Genomic DNA, 17,947 nt, shown 5'->3' on the forward strand with positions numbered 1-17,947 from the left:
AAATCAGAAGGAAGATTAACTCAAAGCCATCCCCATGTTAACCTCAACATATATTTTTTTTAAATTTATGCAAGTTTGAAATCCCTTTGGCGATACTAGTTGGCCTAAACAGATACCAATATAGAAACATCCCCTCATCTCGTGGACATATTATTTATCTCGTGGATACATTTTTTAATACAGAACACTCTTTTTATAATTTTCCGAGTTTAAAAATCTTTGGCACCAAGGGAATAGTAACTGGGCTGAACAGATATCACTAATATGGAGATATTGCCAAATTGCAGGTAAATAAAATGAAAAGATTATAGCCTAGATATAAGCAATATAAATATAAAAAATACAAGCGATTTTCTCGCCCACTTGTAATCACATTGCATTGATAAACAGATTAGTTAGTTAATAATATAAAACAGACACAGCCTGTATTGAATGTCTATTTTAAAATGTATGCAATGTAAATTCAACTTTTTTCTTTTTTTCTAAATATGCATAAATGAAATTAAAATATTATAGCCAAGCGATCAACATTACAGTTGGTTAATTAAATAATCGAATTTCGTTCTAGCACCGAAACAATAAAAATAACATAAGTTTCAAATGCTATAGAAACTTGTATTAATTTTCACTGGAGCAGCAGCTCAAAATTCCGGTGAAGCAAACAAGTATATATTTCATAACTTTGAAACATTACTTTATGTTTAATAAAATAAGATCTACTTATCATTCAAATATATTTCAATAAAAATATTTTACACGTAAATAAAACATCAAATCATAACTATAATCTAAAGCAGCAAAAGAAAATAGATGTATACTTTTCCCTACTGGTTACTAAATTTCATCTAAGTAAGTAGTGTTTTAAGTTTTTCTAATGCATGTGAAACAAATTGAACTCATCTCTCATATGATCTAACTAAATTCATGTTTGTTGTCATTGTATGTACAAGAAGAAGAGGAAATTTTAAGGACACGTTAATTCTATCACTAATCAAACCAATCAGTTCTCAACGAGTGTTGGAGACGGAATCTGGTTTTTCCCTTTCTTCGATCACAAAGGGAAAAATACGAGCTATTTTTTTCCCTCTGAAAATATCACATGACTGATAACGCAATTGTAAACTTATCCAACCATTTTATCCTGAACTTAGTAAGCAGATTTTAAAGAATCGTGGAAGTACTAAAATAAGCAGCTAAAAGCTTTGAAGAAATTGAACTTTTTTTTTTTTAAATTAAAAATAGTGAATCGGTGACTATATTCTTGTTCTATTTTATCTTTAATTTCTAAAAATCTTCTGTTAAGTTAGTAGATTATGTAGTTATTCTAGCCATTGATAACCATGAATAAAATTGCTTCCACATATATTATTATTTGTTGTATAAGAATTCTTTTTTACTATCTGCATATCTTTTTTATTTTCTGTAATTGCTTTCCCAGAGAGAATTATGAAATTTATCTCTTGAGTTTGATGGGTGGTAGACTGTATATATATATATACTTTTCTTTTTAAATATAGTAACTGCAAATTACTTTGGAATTGTAGTCACTACTTTAAGGAGACTAACTGTGCTAGAGAGCTTAATTTACAACCCATTCACAAAATGGTTTTAAATAAGAAATTTGCTTTATTAAATATAAGGGAATAAATAAATATTTACCCATGTTTACATGAGCAAGTTTATTTCATAAAATTTTTTTCGAATTTGTTCATTTAACCTTCAACTTTTTATGCATTTTTCGACAACAAATATTTAATTTGAGAAATATGAAATAATCAAATACTCACAATTTTTGAACTATGTAATGCTCCTTTATTTCCTCTAAAAAATTGAGAACAGCATAAATCGCTCATGGGCTGCAATAGTGGCAAAACTCAAGGACTATGATGGTTTTGGACTAAGAACTGGTGTAAAAATGAAAATACACATTCTTTTCGGCAGCAATACTAGCACAACTCATAATTCAACTTGAAGGATAATCTTCGTTTAAGCAAACTAAAGCATTTCTTATGCATTTTCCTTAGCAATGAAAACTTTAAATCCACTTATCTCAAGACATGATTTTTTGAGTTGTGCCTCTCTTACAGCCCATGGGAGAAATATGTTTCTTCCATAAGTTAAAACACCTTCCTTTGCTTTGAAATAACATCTATTTTTCACGAGTGTGCATTCGCATGTGAAAGTGTGACCTAAGTGATTAAATATCTATTTTTCGTAATGGCTAATTTAAATATTAGTTATATATGATTTTAACTACGTAATTTCTGTTAACAGTTTAGATGCAGCTATGAGATCACTTTCATTGCATTCATTGACAGACCCGCATAGATTTGTACCAATCAAATTTGAAAAATTAGTTGCGTTCAAAGCTTGTTTATTTATTTATTTATTTTTTTTTTTTGTATGGCACACCTCACTACACTACTTTTTTTTAAAAAAAGTAGCATACTACTCTATGAAAAAAAGTAACCACTAAAGTAATTTGATTACTTGTAGTGCGCTTTTTCCGACCACTGTCTATATGTATATATAAATTACAGTAGTGGATCAACTTGAGGGATATTTGTTTCAGTAGAAAGAAGAGAAGGGCTTGCCTTTCTTACATTAATTCAAGAGAATGGGAAGGAACTGGTTCACAATAAGGGTGCGTAGTTTTTTTTCTTGTTTTTAGGGAAACAAAGCTTGTTTCTTCCCCAGTTAGTAACATAGACATTGCAAACCAATGACCTTAATGATAAGAGTTTAGATTTTTAATCTAATTTTCCTTTGGTGGTTTTAAAAATTTTGATAACATTTTCTAATAAATTTGTAATAAATACTTTTAACTTCGTATTTATCTTTTGTTTTTCTAAGTTTTATTTGTTTCTTTATTGCGAAGATGTGAACATTTTTCATAAAAGCAAATAATTGATATTAAAAGTTAACTGAAGTAAAATATATTTTTGAGACCTATGCTTCGTTTTCCGTTCTCCAAAATCAAAGTAAAAAATCTCTCAAATTGTAACTGATCATGAGAACCAAGTAAATACTGCCAATTTTTTCCTCCCAATAGGCAAAAGAAAATTTTATTTATCTTGTTAATTTCATCGCCGGTGAAGCACTATCCTTTTAGTCATTGGCATGTCAATGACGTTCTTGTGTTTTTCTATTTATAGATTACCTAGTATGAACTTGATTTTGGGATCATTCACTAATTACATATTTTCATGTGGTTCCAGAGCAGTTAACAATCATAGAGCATCTCCTTTTTATTTAGCCAATTTAATGAAGATAAGAATTAATTGGGATTTTTAATTGTAGAATTTTTTTACCTTTGTGATCGCCTACCAATTTCAGAATTTTTTTTATACTTTTCATTGTACTTTATTATTATTTGTTTTACTAATTACTTTCATAATTGCATTAGTATTACTTTTAAAATTTTCAGTGCTCCTAAGTTATTTTATGAAATAATTTAATAATATTTAGAGATAAGATTTTAAAAAAAGTTTTAAGTGATTGACCTTTCACAATCTTAACATTTGAAAAAATGCAGTAAAAAAATCTTAAGTTATTCAGATTTGTCATTCCAAAGAACTTTAATTCGTCTCTAAACGATTTGATTTAAAAACATTTGAAATAAAAAGTCAATAAGTAATTAATTGATTTTGAAGTTTCATTTCCTCGCTGTTTTCCAAGTGAAAGATAGATTTATTTCTATGAAATTATTGGAAGAAAACCATGTTTAGGTATTTGTATTCCTAATAGAATATTTATTAAGTGCTGTCTAAAAAAGTTTTTATAATTAAATCAATATTGATTTGATTATTTTATTTCAGCTTATTGCGCGTAACAAAAGTTAAACATTGGAGGATTTAAAATTATATCTGAAGGACTATTTAATAGTAAAAAAAAGGTAAGCTAATGTGATATGTTAATAAAAAATTTTTTTAAAGTTCTGTTTAAAATATGTCTTACTTCTGCATTAAGTTGTCTGCTATTAAGTTAAAAATACTGATTGCAAAAATTGTTTTGTTAAGTTTTAATATTATTACTATTTTTTAATGATCTTTGGTTGAAACCTTGATTTGCTTTTGTATTTGTTTATCTTTAATTAAATTATAATCACTTTATGCAAAATTTTTTGCTAAGTTATTTTATTTCTTTTCTAATAATCATTTGTTAAAAGTTAGATTTTTTGCTGCATTTATTTATCTCTAAATCAGGGTTGGGGTTTTGGACGTCCTAAACTGGTTTTGGACAGGACACGTGGATTTTACTGTCTTAAACTGGGTAAAACTGTCCTAAACTGTCTTAAAGTGTCCAAAACCTTGAACTTTGGTAAAAGGTAAAAATTCTATAGGTGTAACCATTGTACACATAATAATTACATGTATCAATAAATATTTGATATTTTTTATACAATTTACTATAACTTATTAAAAGAAAATAATATAATATAATAGGAAAAGGTTTATAATTTTTGAAGCTCCACAATTCATTGAACAACAAAAGTGAATACCTAATCCTTTAAATATAAATATGCTTTTAATACTGATAAATAATATTTTTGCATAAGGATAAATATGGCAATATTAAAAAATAATAATTTTTCTTAAAAAAAATACTAAATTTGTTCAAAAATTAACCTTTTATTTTTCACAATATTTTTTTAAAAAAATGTTATAATTTCTGCATCACAGGATGATAAAAAAGACATCTATTTTAAAAAAAAATGTTTTTAAATATAAATATATTAGTTTAAATTGAAAATACAAAATAACTGAAAAATGTATTAACAGTTTTGAAGGGCATAACATCAGTTTCAGTTACTGACACTGGTGATGTATCACCACTATGCTAAAAGAATTGAACATGAATGAAATAAAAGTATTCTTGAATAGTACTATAGATGTATACCTGTTTATGACGAACCAAGCACTTAGTCCCTAATATTTTAACCTGTATGGCAAGGCCAAACTTCAGTTATGTACTATTGAATGAGAGGACCAATTGAACTTGATTACTGATTAATCTTCCTTTGCTTAAATTGAAGACTCAAACAATATTAATAAAACATTATTACTTTTAAAAACAAATATTCTCTAGTATATTTTAATTATCAATATGTTATTAGTTCTATATTTATTTTACCTCTTAAATATTGTTCAGATAAAATTGTGACATAATTTGAGTAAAAGGGTTTTGGACAGGACGGTTTAAACCGTGGATTAATCCATTCTGTCCTAAACCTTGCCAACCCTGCTCTAAGTAAATCACACTATTCAAAAGTTCCTTTAATAATTTTCAATTTTGCATCTAGAGTTTTCTTTGTAATAAAACTATATTCACTGTATGCAAAAATTGTTTTATCAAGTTTTACGGTTCATTTTTTAAAGATCTCTTGTTGAAAATTTGCTTTGCTTCTACACTTATCTGAAGCTAAATTGTAATTACTATATGTAAAATGTGATAGCTAAGTTACTTTCAATTTGCATTTTATAAAATACGTTCAAAATTACACATTAATTTTTTTTTAAATGAACCATACTAATTTTTATAATTTCAAATATTTCATTGTACAAATGAATTTAGAATATTTTGGTTTAATGAATGAATAACTGTAGAATTCAAGCTATTAACAATAGCATTTTATAGATACCGAGCAACAAAAAAAAAGAAGTTCTTCATGGAAAAAAGTTTCTGAGGAAACTAAAATGCATGGCACAATCTCAGCAGATTTTTAAATTTAAAATACATAATTCAGGTATAAAAATCTCATGACATTGCTTTTTAAAATTCTAGCAATAATTAAAAACAAAAATGCATTAACTTACTTTAATCATACATTATTTACCATTTAATATACATTATATTACCACCTTTAATTATTATTTTATAAGGTTTTTTGGGGGAGATTTATCATTATTATTTCACATTCAACTCAACAAGAAAGTAAAAAGTAATAGTATAGTATCTGTCACAGATTAAGAGAAACAAAACTACAGGAAGCTAACTATTCTACAACTTTATTATCTTCATTATTACATATTAATAATCAACAAGTATAAAATTTAAACAGTACAAATAACAATGATGCTAAGTGTTTGAAGAAGAGCCAGAGATCTACATTTCAATTTGCCTCTCACATTAAATATATAAAAACAACATAAATTATGCAATAGAAATATGACTAGAACTAAAAATGGATAACTCAAAATTAACGTATTGTAAAGAGAAAAAAAAAGTATTGAATAGATGACGAAAAACATGGCACATAAATTGTGAATTTTGAGAAACGTTTTTATTAGTTATAATTAGTAAGTCAAATAAAAATTGCTGTATATGAAGATAACTATCTAGGTAAATATCTTGATGAATATTCAAAAACATACGACATAATTCTGTTAAAAACATAGAAAACATTTTTGCTTTTAAATTTAATAAATTGATTTAATGCACAGTTTATAAATTATCACAATACTTCAGTCATACATGCTAAATTAATTACGTAATATTCATCAAAAAAATTTTAAATTTAAGCTATTCAATAAACGTGGTGGTTAATGACCACAGACATTGTTCGAATAAAACTAACAAAATTAACTGATGCTGTTTTCACTTCATCTGGATTGGTCTATTTCAGGGGGGGGGCAACTTGCGGCTCTTTGACGAATTATTTGTGGCACTCGATAAATGTACCCTAATTCCCTTTTTATTTTTGTGCTGTATTATATTTTTTTAAATTATTATTGTTCCGTATGTGTTTCAAAATGTCTCTTAAATTACTGACAACAAATATGAAAGACTAAGTGCAACGTTGTGACAAATTTCATTTCCGTCCAAGTTAAAAATTATATGACTCATCGAAAACTGCGCGAACGAACATAAACAGTGACTTAAAATATAAATCGCCGTCGATTACTGAATTTTGGAAATTTGTATCAGAATTGAAGTATCCTGAATTAAAAAAAAACGCTGCTTGTCGAATTATTTCAATATTCGGAACAAATGTGAATCATTTTATTTCGCTTTAAAATGCGTGAAATCCAAACACCGATCAGTATTAACTAACCAGCCTCTCAAAGAATTACTGAGAAGTGCTGTCACCAAATTTTAAGGAATTATCAAGAGAAGTAAAATAAATGTGTTTAATTTTTAATATTTAAATTCAATACACATAATTTATACTTTTATTTATGTTTTCAATAAATATAATTTCTGTAAAAAAAAATTTTAATGCCTTTTTTGCATACTTTTTATATACGCTCACAAAAAATTTCAACTTTTGAAAAATGGCTCAACTGTTAAGGAGCTTGGCCACCCCTGGTTTATTTAATGGTTGATGCAAATACATTATACCAATAAAGCTTCTCATTCACTTTATTTCTTTCAGAGAGAAAACTTAAATTGAGAACTGATTGGTGCAGTGTAATTGCATCAACTACTCCAGACACAGTGAAAATAAACTCTTTAAGATGGCTTAACATTAACACCTTTAAGTAAGGGCTCATTTATTGTAATTTTATAAGTAAAAAATTGTGTCAAATACTGTTTACCATTTAAGTGTTATCATGAACAAAAGTTTTTGTCATATACTTAAGTATAAATTCTAAAAACAAGATTCAGTAATTTTTTCCTCCTCATTTCTGTGATTAGCTGGGGAACAAGTACAAAGCATGCAATACTTAATCAAGATTATTTGCGAATAAACTGCTTATTATCTAGCATGGAAAAAAATATAAATATTCTATTCATCATTGTTACTAAATTAAAATAATATTATAATAGTATATAACATCAGTAACACTAAATATACAACAAAGTGAGTAACAAAAAAGGTATTTGTGAGGATTCTCTGGCTCGTGTAAGTCAATAAAGTTCTCAGTATAACGTGAAAGTGCAGTATCAAATTTTAAAGTGCAAAATATATATCATCTCTGTGTCTTCAGCAAAATCTTACGACCTTCCTTGTTTCTTCATATCGACTTTAAACTACATATATTTGGACCTTTTTTTAGAAGAAGATTTTTTAGCACTTAGAGAGAATTCAAGTAATGTAAAACGTAATGCAAAACGAGATCATAACAGTACTTGTACTCCGTCTATGGGGGAGAAAAGAACAATGAAAAGTATAAGAATAACATATATAGGTCTATGGTAAGTTTTTATGAATAACATATATAGGTCTACACAATTGGAGGTCTATGATTTTTATGTTGATTTTAACCATATCTATAGTTCTTATTTGGAATATGTGAACAGTTATACATTTGTGACTACTATATATTATTTGAAAGAAATGTGTCTGTGTGATAATTCTATACAGCCAGTGCTGGATTACCCATTAGGCCATGGCCTGGGGCCCCCAATGATTGGGGGGCCCCTTTAAATGGATTTTTTGAAAATAAATTTTAAAAAATTAAGAAGAACAATGATTTAAAAAAAAAATCAATTTCAAATATATATTAATAAAATACGATAATTTTTTTTATTTAATGTTAATCATATTTATTTATTGAACTTATTTATTAATTGTCCTATGGAGCGCTCGTTTTCAAAAATGAAACGAATCAAGAGTGAGCAAAGAAGCGTCACGTTTCAAAAACGATGAGACCTGCTAAGTTTGATGTTTATCGAATCAGATGTTCTCCGTGAAATTAATTTTGATAACATTATAGATGAGTTTATTGATCGCAAGAGCAGAAAAAAAGATTTTTGAATACCAATTTTATAGTAGCGTTGAGTTTGTAAAGTGTTAATTAATTTCAAATTTTTTCAATTTGTTATGATTATTTTTTAGTTTTAATTTAAGAAAATAAAGTAAAATTTAATTTTATATTTTTATTTTAAATATGCTTTCTTAAATGAAAAGATATATAAATACTTTTATATTTGAATAAATAAAAAATATACGAGGAAAAATATTTAATCTGAGGGCCCCGAAAATTTGAATGGCCTCAGGCCCCGCACGCGCTTAATCCGGCACTGTATACAGCCAGATCTCTAAACGTTAAAGTGCTATCTTAAAGGAAATTCTTACTAGCATTGATGTAATTGGATTACATAGTTGCTAACTTTTGGGGTTTTCTTTTTTCTCAAAGATATTTTATTTTTTAATTTAGAATGTTACAAAATTTATACATTGATACTTTATACTTGATTAAGTCGAATTTAAATGGATATTGATCACCTGTTTATCTAACTAATTAAGAAATGTAAAAGAATTATCTGATAATTGATGGACTTTTAGGTGCTGACAAAATTTATGAAAAGTTAATATATACTAAATGAAAAAAACATTTCTTAAGAAGTGCAGATGCTGGCTGCTAGGAAATTAAATTATCAATGTATTTTTCCCCCTCATCAACACTTTTTAAAACTTGTAAGAGTATCCTGTATATGCTATTTTTAATTCTGGAAAAAATATAGTTTTTGTAGTCCTATATGTTGAATGTTACATAAGCTGCAGCCAATGTTACATAGGTATTTGATTACAATTAATCAAAAGAGTTTTCGCAATTGCTGATTTTTTGTATTAACAGATATACGGATGTTGTGTAAAGTAGTTTTAATCTTTATAGAGATAGTGAGACAGAAACTGTTTCACTTATTTTTGACAATTATATAAACCTTAAATTTCGTAATTATTTTTAAACTAACCACTTGAAACTGTGAAAAATTCTAAAGATCAAGTAAATCGCTTCATTTGAATAGAATGAACACAATTCTTACATATTTCTAATCTAAATTCTATTTAAGGGAAAATACTTAAACAGAATTTCGTTTCAAATTTTCATGCCCCGCAACAGAGTTAGAATATTTTGAGTAAAATTGAACATTTAATAGAAAACGGATTATTTTTTCTTAATTGTGCATTTTCTATAGTGAACGCAAAAACTATTATTTCAACATTTAAAAAAGGAATAGTGAGACTTATCTTAAAAGGTTCACGGTTACAAAAATTTATTTTCTTCATAATAATAATTATGTTTTGGTTATGTTATTAAAGTATAAGTGACGTTTAGGATTGATTCATGCAATTAAAGGAATAAGAATAATGAAAAAAGATGATTTTTTTTTAAACGTAATAAGTTACCATATTTTCCACAAGCTGTGGTCTGTGCCTACGAACTGTCTTAACAGCTTGAAACACATCCACTTCTCCATGTTGAATCACTTGCTCGATGGCTACACAGGCAGCGCAATATACACCACATCGGCTTTTGCCATTTCTAAATAGAAAACGAAACAAAGAGTTAGGAGAGATTTTCTGTCCAATGTTTGAATTGTTTTATACTTTTCGCATGAACATATAGATTTTTGTTATAAACACTGCATACCTGAATTTATTTGCGCATTAACAAGAGTGTTTTATAATCACTGCCTTTAATATACATGCCAAAAGTTGAAGTCAGAAATGAAGTTTTAAAAAAAGATACACTATGTGGGTCGCAAATTTGTAGTTAAAAGGGAGAAAAACAAAAACGTATTAAAAAATATAACAAAGCTATGATGCTGGAAAGGTGACTGAAAACATTAAAATTTGATTGCTAGAGAAAACTGAGAGAAGTGAAAGGGAACTGGTTTCGATCTTTTTAATCCCGCTTTTCTTAATAGTTTTACAGAGTTTGACAACGAATTTTGTTTTTCCCTTCCTTAACTATTCATTTCCAATACCTGATCTGGTTTTTTTGACAAGGATTTTTAAACTATTCAACAAAAAACGGTTATTACAAAACATCTATATTACTTCTGTTGCATATCTGCCAGTTTAAGACTTTAAAAAAAATATGACTTTTGAAGGGGCTCCATCCCCTCGACTGTCCCTGTCGGTTAGAGAGAAATTTTATAGTTATGGATCATGTTTTAATATATTCTTTTTCCATAAACACACACTTTGCTGCGTAACGTTTATTTTTTTTACTTTTAACTTATTACAATTGTACTTGGTTCCAAGAGGAAAACTAATTACTAGACTTTTCTTATGAGTCGGAGGGGAAAAAAAGGTATACACTACTTCTACACTGCACCAATAACATTGAAAATAGAAATGAAAATAGTATTTAGATAGAATAAGATTTTTTTCAAGCAAATAACATCAACTCATTTACGCCTGTGTAATAGACAGGAGTAGTCATAATGTCTCAAGGAGACTACCATTTTGAGTGGTCCCAAGATAATGATCAAACTCTTTTGTGCTATCATAATTGAAGGAGTATTGTTTTGAATCGTAATTATACAATTCAAATGGTGCACTTTTACATATTTAGATAATGTCACCATAAATGTTTCAAGGAAATTCCATAGGAAGATACTTACGTAGATAGAACAATAACTGGTCCATAAGCTGACCTCTGCCGCCATCTTTCCACCATGTTCATAAGTTCGACCAAGGCATTGGTAGAGGTAGGCACCTTGTGACCCAAAGGCCAACAAGTTATTTGGAAGATTTGAGTGGTTTTGGGTTCTGCTTTTACTCCAGCCATTAATTCTGTGAGAGAAACAACCTACGAAAAAAATTGCCTAAAATGTAACCCTCTATGGTCATATTAAAACAGTTGTCATACCAGTCGAAATCACTTTTTGTTCGGCAAACAACAAAATGCAGGATAACGAAATGAAATATAATTACTTTTTAAGAATGAAAAACAATGTTACGCTTAAACACATAAAAAAAATTATTTTGAATTTTATGTATCTCCTAAGTCTACCGACTTAAGCGAACAGCACTGTACAGTACTTATGACTCTTTACCGTGGTGACTGAAAGTAGACTGAACGATTGGAACGGTAAAATGCTTCGATGGTTGAAAGCCAATATAAACTAGAACAGTAAAAAAGCTTTGATAGTTGAGAGCAGACACATGACTGGAAAGTTAAAAAAAAAAGCTTTGATAGCTCCTTAGAGTATAATTGCGTCTACAAAGGGTTAAGAATCCATAAAATATCTTGAAATTAGATTGCTACATTAAAAGTCAAAGCAAAATCCAGGGGATGGGGAGGCGTTTTTGCTGACGAGGCGGTAAGGGATGTCCAAAATTGCCAATGATATGTTCATGTAATATTTGAACAACCCCATGACCATAAGCAGGTGAAATTTAAACAGTGGTGAAAGAATAAGATTGATGAAACAAATTGTCTTTACTAACTTTCATCTTTAAAAAAAATTATAAATTCATGAAAATTTATCTAAGTGTTAACACTGACTAACTTAATTTATAAAATTAAAGTGTAATTAAGATATTTGTAATTTCAAACCAGCCTCACGAAACATAGGGCACCGCTTTTTGAATTTTTTTCAGTCGTGACCACTTTGAATACTAATATACGAAGTTCTTAGGAAGAAAACTAGTTTTAATCATGCTTATACTTTTATGTTACGTGGAGAGAGGCAGGGCCTTGGATCCTCCTACAATCTATTAAAATTTTTTGTTCGTTTCTGCAACGACCGTTTATACATTTTCTCTCCGATGTATGTGTAATATAATTGGTGGACACATGAATATTTTGTGTATAACCTGATATCTTTAAACTATAATTCATTTATATCGATTTAGTGGTTAGATATCCGACGAATTATGACAATTCTCTTAAATTGTATTTCCTTGGAAATTGTATATTTTCTCATTTTTACCTCTTTTGTTTTTGCAACGAGCATATTGTATATTTTTATATCCGAGATCCTTTCGACCTGCAGATTACAGATCTACTTAAGTTCATCAAAATAGTTGGTTACTTTGCAGTGCGCCTCCGCTTATGCGTATTAGATCTTCAGGAAGTGTGCTAAACAGTGTATCATGTCTTCTCTAAGTAGAATCGTCTTAGAGTGGTAGATCTTGGCTTTTGAAAACAAGCCATATTTTACAGCATTGTTTATTGATGTCTTGTTATATCGTTCACTCTTATTTACTATTTTCATTAAAATAATCAACGTTATCAGTAATCTTTTGCATCCCGCAGTGAACTGATCGTTAAGACACGGTTCCCAGCAGATCAACGAAGTCAAGCATCATTGGCTGCGGTAGTGTGCGGGTGGGCGACCACTTGGATCAGTCTGCGTAGGGTCCGAGGGCGTGCGGTATTGGTCCTTGTTAAACTGTTCTACCGTAAAGTGCTCGACTTCGCGTGCAAGTCATTGGGCTACCGAAGCGGGGGTGCCATACCCTCTGTAGAGGATCAAAATTGTGATGACTTGTCTTCAGATCATCCTCAAGGATGTTTCTCAGACAGTCGCCAATAGCCCATTGTACAGCCCTAGTACGACGTAAGTTAACTACAACAACACTAATCTTTTGCCTAAGTTGCGTTCGTTTTGCTCTTTAAATCAAATAATTTTGTTTAATGAAAATAATTTTATGTTGGAGTTTGGAATGTTAGCTTACCCTTTTTAATATTTTAAAAATCCAAGTTTTGATGTTGGGATAGTGACTAGAGGAAACTAGCTCTACAGTGAATACGGGACCGTATTTCTTCTTTTTTTCTCGTTCTTTCGGCCAAAACGGTGGATATGTCTGAAAAAGAAAAAACATTTGTACATTTTTTTAATCTGTTTTATTTGCATTCTCAATGAATACTGAATTCAAATAGCAAAATTTAATTGATAATTAAGAAATTTTAGAAAATTGGTTATTTTCTAAAGAAATAACGGTAATAAGGATAAGAAACCAATAATATAAGTGGACGCCATACCACGGAGGAAGCGTCGCAAATTCACTCGAACCTCTAATTACTAATTACAACAACAAAGAAAATGTGAGTTCAGGAAAACCCAGAGTAAGGCACGAAGTTTCCATTGGTGGAAAAAAAATTCAAAATATCAAAATGCAAACAAATTATTGGTAGAGAACTTCTCCATTGCTTAATCCTAAGCTATCGTCTCATAATTTGATTTGATTTTAATTCATAATTTCTAATTATGAATTAATCATAATTTATTTTAATAATTATTCATAATTTATTTTAATAATTGTTCATAATTTATTATTAATAATTATTCAGAATTTATTATTAATAATTATTCATAATTTTTTTTTAAAATTTTCAGCATTTGAAACGTTATGGCTTACTCCAGGTTAGTCTAAACTCACTTTTCACAGAGATCTGTCCAGACATTTTGTAAAAGGTCCGTTTTTCTTGAAATCGTGAAAAAATTACTCACATTTTTTCAACCAGGGTCCGCTTTTATGAATTTGTGCAAATAGGGTCCGGTTATTGCAAAAAACTTTTTCAAGGAGTTCTTAAATTGTAAATAGATACAAGATTATGCTCGGCATTGTAAAATTATAATTAAAAAAAATTAAGCTTTCAAAACAGCATTTTGTGTTCAAAATAAACAGCAGTTGCTGCTTTTCTTAATTAGAGATGCTACATACAAATATTTGGTATTTAGCCTATACTGCTGAACGTAGAATATTCATTTCGGTCGAATAATGGAAGAATCGTCTACCGAAGACAAAACTTAATTTGTTTACATCCATCTTTCTTGTTATCTGCTTTGGGAAGGGTTTATTCGATTAACAAAACAGTAATGAAGATAACAAATTTGTGAAGGGTCCGATTAAAAGAAAAATCATTTTGTGAAGGGTCCGTTTTTAAGTTAAAATATTTTGTGAAGGGTCAGGTTTTATGAAGAGATATTTTGTGAAGAGTCCGTTAACGGACAAAATTTCTTCTAAACAGACCCCTGTTTCTAATATGCTAATACTTCATACTAAAAAAAAAAAAATATTCCAAGATGAAAGAAAATTTGTGACGGAAAGTTTCTCCTCGGGTATGGCATCCACTTAATCTTAATTTACATTTAAAAAAATATAAGAAAACTGAAGTCATGAACTGAAATTCAAGTGGACTAAAAATAAAACCACACTCGGTTCGCACCGACCACAGTGCTGACGTAAAATGTCTTCAGCGGTTGACGGATCATGAATTAGAGTCCCCTTGACGTTAATCTAAGCGTGGGAGGTTTTCATGGTTTTCCTCTCCATGCGGGTTAGTTCCATCGAAAAGTCCTCCACGAAGGCAAATTTCCCCCCATACTTGATCCAGGAGGTCCCTTGTCTTTTGTATTGGGTTCAAAATTTACAAGGCAACGGAGTTTATCATTAGTAGTAAACCCTAAAAAAATGGGTCCTGTACAACGACGGTTATAAAATAAAATAAAATGCTGTAAAACCTTTAAGAAAAACTGATGTTTTATTATCTTTTGTAGGGATAGTTCAAACGAGAGTCGAAAACTTGACTGATTCAATACGCCATTTGAAGTAGAGAGTGCTAAAAGTGAAGCAAGAAGCACTGCGGCTAGTAATCCATTATTGTTATTACTAGTTAATAACAAGAATAAAGGTGTTCCAAGCCACAGGCTGAACTACATCACCTGACTATTATCATTCATTCCCTTTCTGTAATATTGCGGTTGCTAATGGTAACCAGTTGTTTACACTAATATATAGTGTAATGAATCGTACTCCTAATGTTTGCTATTAATATTTCATTCATAAATTTTCAATTGTCAGGTAAATGAAGCGGCATCAGCTTAAGCATCTCTGTAATAATTTTTAAAAATATTTATAAAATAAAATTAATGACTGCTAATAATACTCTTGAGTATTTAAACACTAAATTGGAAGAAGCTAGAAGAATATTTAAACACTAAATTGGAAGAAGCTAGAACCCCAGTCTTTTAAAGTGTTGAATAAGAAAAGAAGTGAAAGGAAAACTATTTAAGTATGAGAAACAAAAGTAAAATTGAAATAAGAGTGAAATGGTAAACATCGGAAGCAAAAATAAAATTTAAATAGGAATGAAATGGAAAGATCTATTAGTATAAGAAGTAGCAAAGGAATGGAAACTCTATAAGTACCAGAAGTAGGATTAAAATGGAAATTGGAATGAGATGGAAATAAGAGTAAAATAAATAAACACTCCAAGTATCGGAAACAAGAGTGAAATTGAAAGCTCCATATGTACAGTACCAGAAGTAAGACAGAGATGCCAACTTGCTCCTGACAGCAAATATATATTTTAAAGTGGTAGTTTATCAATTGTGATTATCGGTTTAATAAATTCAATTTAGTAGATTTTTATCCACCACTATTTCTAAATAATTCGTAGGCTTATATTATTCAATACTTTATAATACTTATGCCATTGCTATACTTTTCAAAAAGGAAGCAAAAATAGTCAAATATTTGCAAAATTTACTTTGCAGTTATTTACTCTGTTTTTAATTATTTGGGCGTGTCCGGAGCAGTTGGCATGTCTAGTAAGAAAGAAATGGAAAACTGTGAGTACTAGAAGTAGGAGTAATCTGAACTTTTTTATTGGCAGAAGTGAAAGGAAAACTCTTCTCGTACTTAAGTAGAAGTAGGATTAAAAGGGGTTAAATGGTACCAGTAAACTTTACCATTAGTGGGAGTAAAACGACAAACTACTAGAAGTAGAAGCAAAACGGAAATGGGAGTGAAATAAAAAATTCTATAAATACCACAAATGCGATATTTTTGCTTTACTGCACGATTTCCTCTTTGAGATGCACCGTGTTTTCGTTTTTTATCCATTTTCTTTCTTTCAAATGTAAACGTGGAAATATTTCTTGAAAATAAAAAATATTAATACTCACATGTGAAGGTGGTGGACTGCATAGAACAACCACAGTGTTACAATCATGATCATAGACTAATGACCAGAAATCTTGAACTGTGCGCTGTAGTGGCCATTCAGTGTTGATGTACTCCTTTGATCTCGTGTAACCCTACAACGACATAAACTCGTTAGCCCATTAGTCTCCTCTTTTAACCGTTTTTCTATCAAACCTTTTGAAAAAAATATTTTACATCCTATAAATAAACGTAAACGAAACGTAATTAGTTTTAACCTTTACCAATCATCTTATGTGTATTTATGAAACTTAGCCCATTCCTTGTCGAAGGGGCAAAAAATTATGATGTGAAAAGTGCCTTTGGGAAAAAGGTGGCCAGATACATGTTCTTAGATTAAGTGACTATTTTGCAGTGTCAGTTACTGCTCTAGATTTTTAGAAAATTTAAAATAATATGATTTCAGATGAAAATAGAACTATATTATAGAGTTTCCCTAACCGATCTACCAAACGCTTCCTAGCTTGGAGGCAGCGAGTTCGAATCCTTCCTGGATCCATCTTAGTGGTGATCCTCTCTAATTTAAGTTATATGTTCTTTAATTTGACAAGAGCTTATAAACCTGCAATGTGTTGCGCAGTATACATACTTCCTATCTTATTACAATAATAGGAATAACCTGAACACTTTTATTCTGATATTTAAAGTGTTGGTAAATTTTATGACTTAAGATTTTATTATTAATTTGATAAATTTAATTTCGAATGATTTTCTCTACCACTACGCAACTTCGATAAATAAATAAATCAATGAATAAAATCGATTAACCAATTCACAAAGTTTCGCAGTAGCATACTGAAGTTTCTAATGTTCTTATGTGTCTGACTTCGTAATTTAAAATATCGTCTGCATTTATTAATTAACATATTTTAGGTTACCTCTTCGAGCCATTAAGATCAATTCCTAGAACGTGAAAATCCGATCATTAGACCAAAAGTTATTCAGGGTGGTCCGCTTTTTTTGGAACAATGTACATTTCTCTCACCATAAGAAGACGATTAAAATTAAAATCATAACTCAAGTCTATAAGTAGAAAGAGAGATGCAAAGCTGCTTTAACCCCTTGGGGACGGGTGATTCAGAAAAGCATACGTACAAAATCAGAATCAAGCTGTAATTAAATAAAAAACGGTAACTTAATGCAGTCATTACTAATGTGACAGACTTACTTTGCTTTTACTATAATTATTGTTAGTTTAATCATATATATAATCAATGTTAATTCAAAGTATAACTAAATAGTTTTATTTTGAACAAAGTAATGGTGAATTAAATAAATCAAACAATTATAACTCCGCCCACAAATAAACTG

General features: G+C 29.4%; 2 protein-coding genes and 1 long non-coding RNA gene across 4 annotated transcripts in view; 1 reads left to right on the plus strand and 2 right to left on the minus strand.

Moving 5' to 3' along the window:
* The window catches only part of LOC107446292 (protein sel-1 homolog 1), a 37,745-nt gene extending 36,690 nt beyond the window's left edge, over nt 1-1,055 (minus strand). Inside the window, exon 1 of one of the 2 annotated variants that reach the window (XM_043050751.2) lies at nt 819-1,055. The gene's annotated coding sequence lies outside the window, so the exon portion shown is untranslated. The remainder of the gene's footprint in view (nt 1-818) is intronic. The other variant, XM_043050752.2, reaches the window with a different exon arrangement.
* Nucleotides 1,056-5,992: 4,937 nt separating this feature from the next.
* LOC107437461 (protein tyrosine phosphatase 36E) overlaps nt 5,993-17,947 on the minus strand; it is a gene marked incomplete in the record, with an annotated part of 142,150 nt that continues 130,195 nt past the window's right edge. Inside the window, 5 exon segments of the mRNA XM_043050753.2 lie at nt 5,993-8,084; nt 10,079-10,214; nt 11,302-11,489; nt 13,364-13,492; nt 16,600-16,731. Coding sequence (XP_042906687.1) covers nt 8,019-8,084; nt 10,079-10,214; nt 11,302-11,489; nt 13,364-13,492; nt 16,600-16,731 — 651 coding nt within the window.
* LOC107437462 (uncharacterized) lies at nt 7,374-15,577 on the plus strand. Its single transcript, XR_006226118.2, has 2 exons — nt 7,374-7,481; nt 15,190-15,577. It is a non-coding gene; the product is annotated as an uncharacterized lncRNA (long non-coding RNA).

The sequence above is a fragment of the Parasteatoda tepidariorum genome, chromosome 9 (genome assembly GCF_043381705.1).
Source record: "Parasteatoda tepidariorum isolate YZ-2023 chromosome 9, CAS_Ptep_4.0, whole genome shotgun sequence".
Taxonomy (NCBI): Eukaryota; Metazoa; Arthropoda; class Arachnida; order Araneae; family Theridiidae; genus Parasteatoda; species Parasteatoda tepidariorum.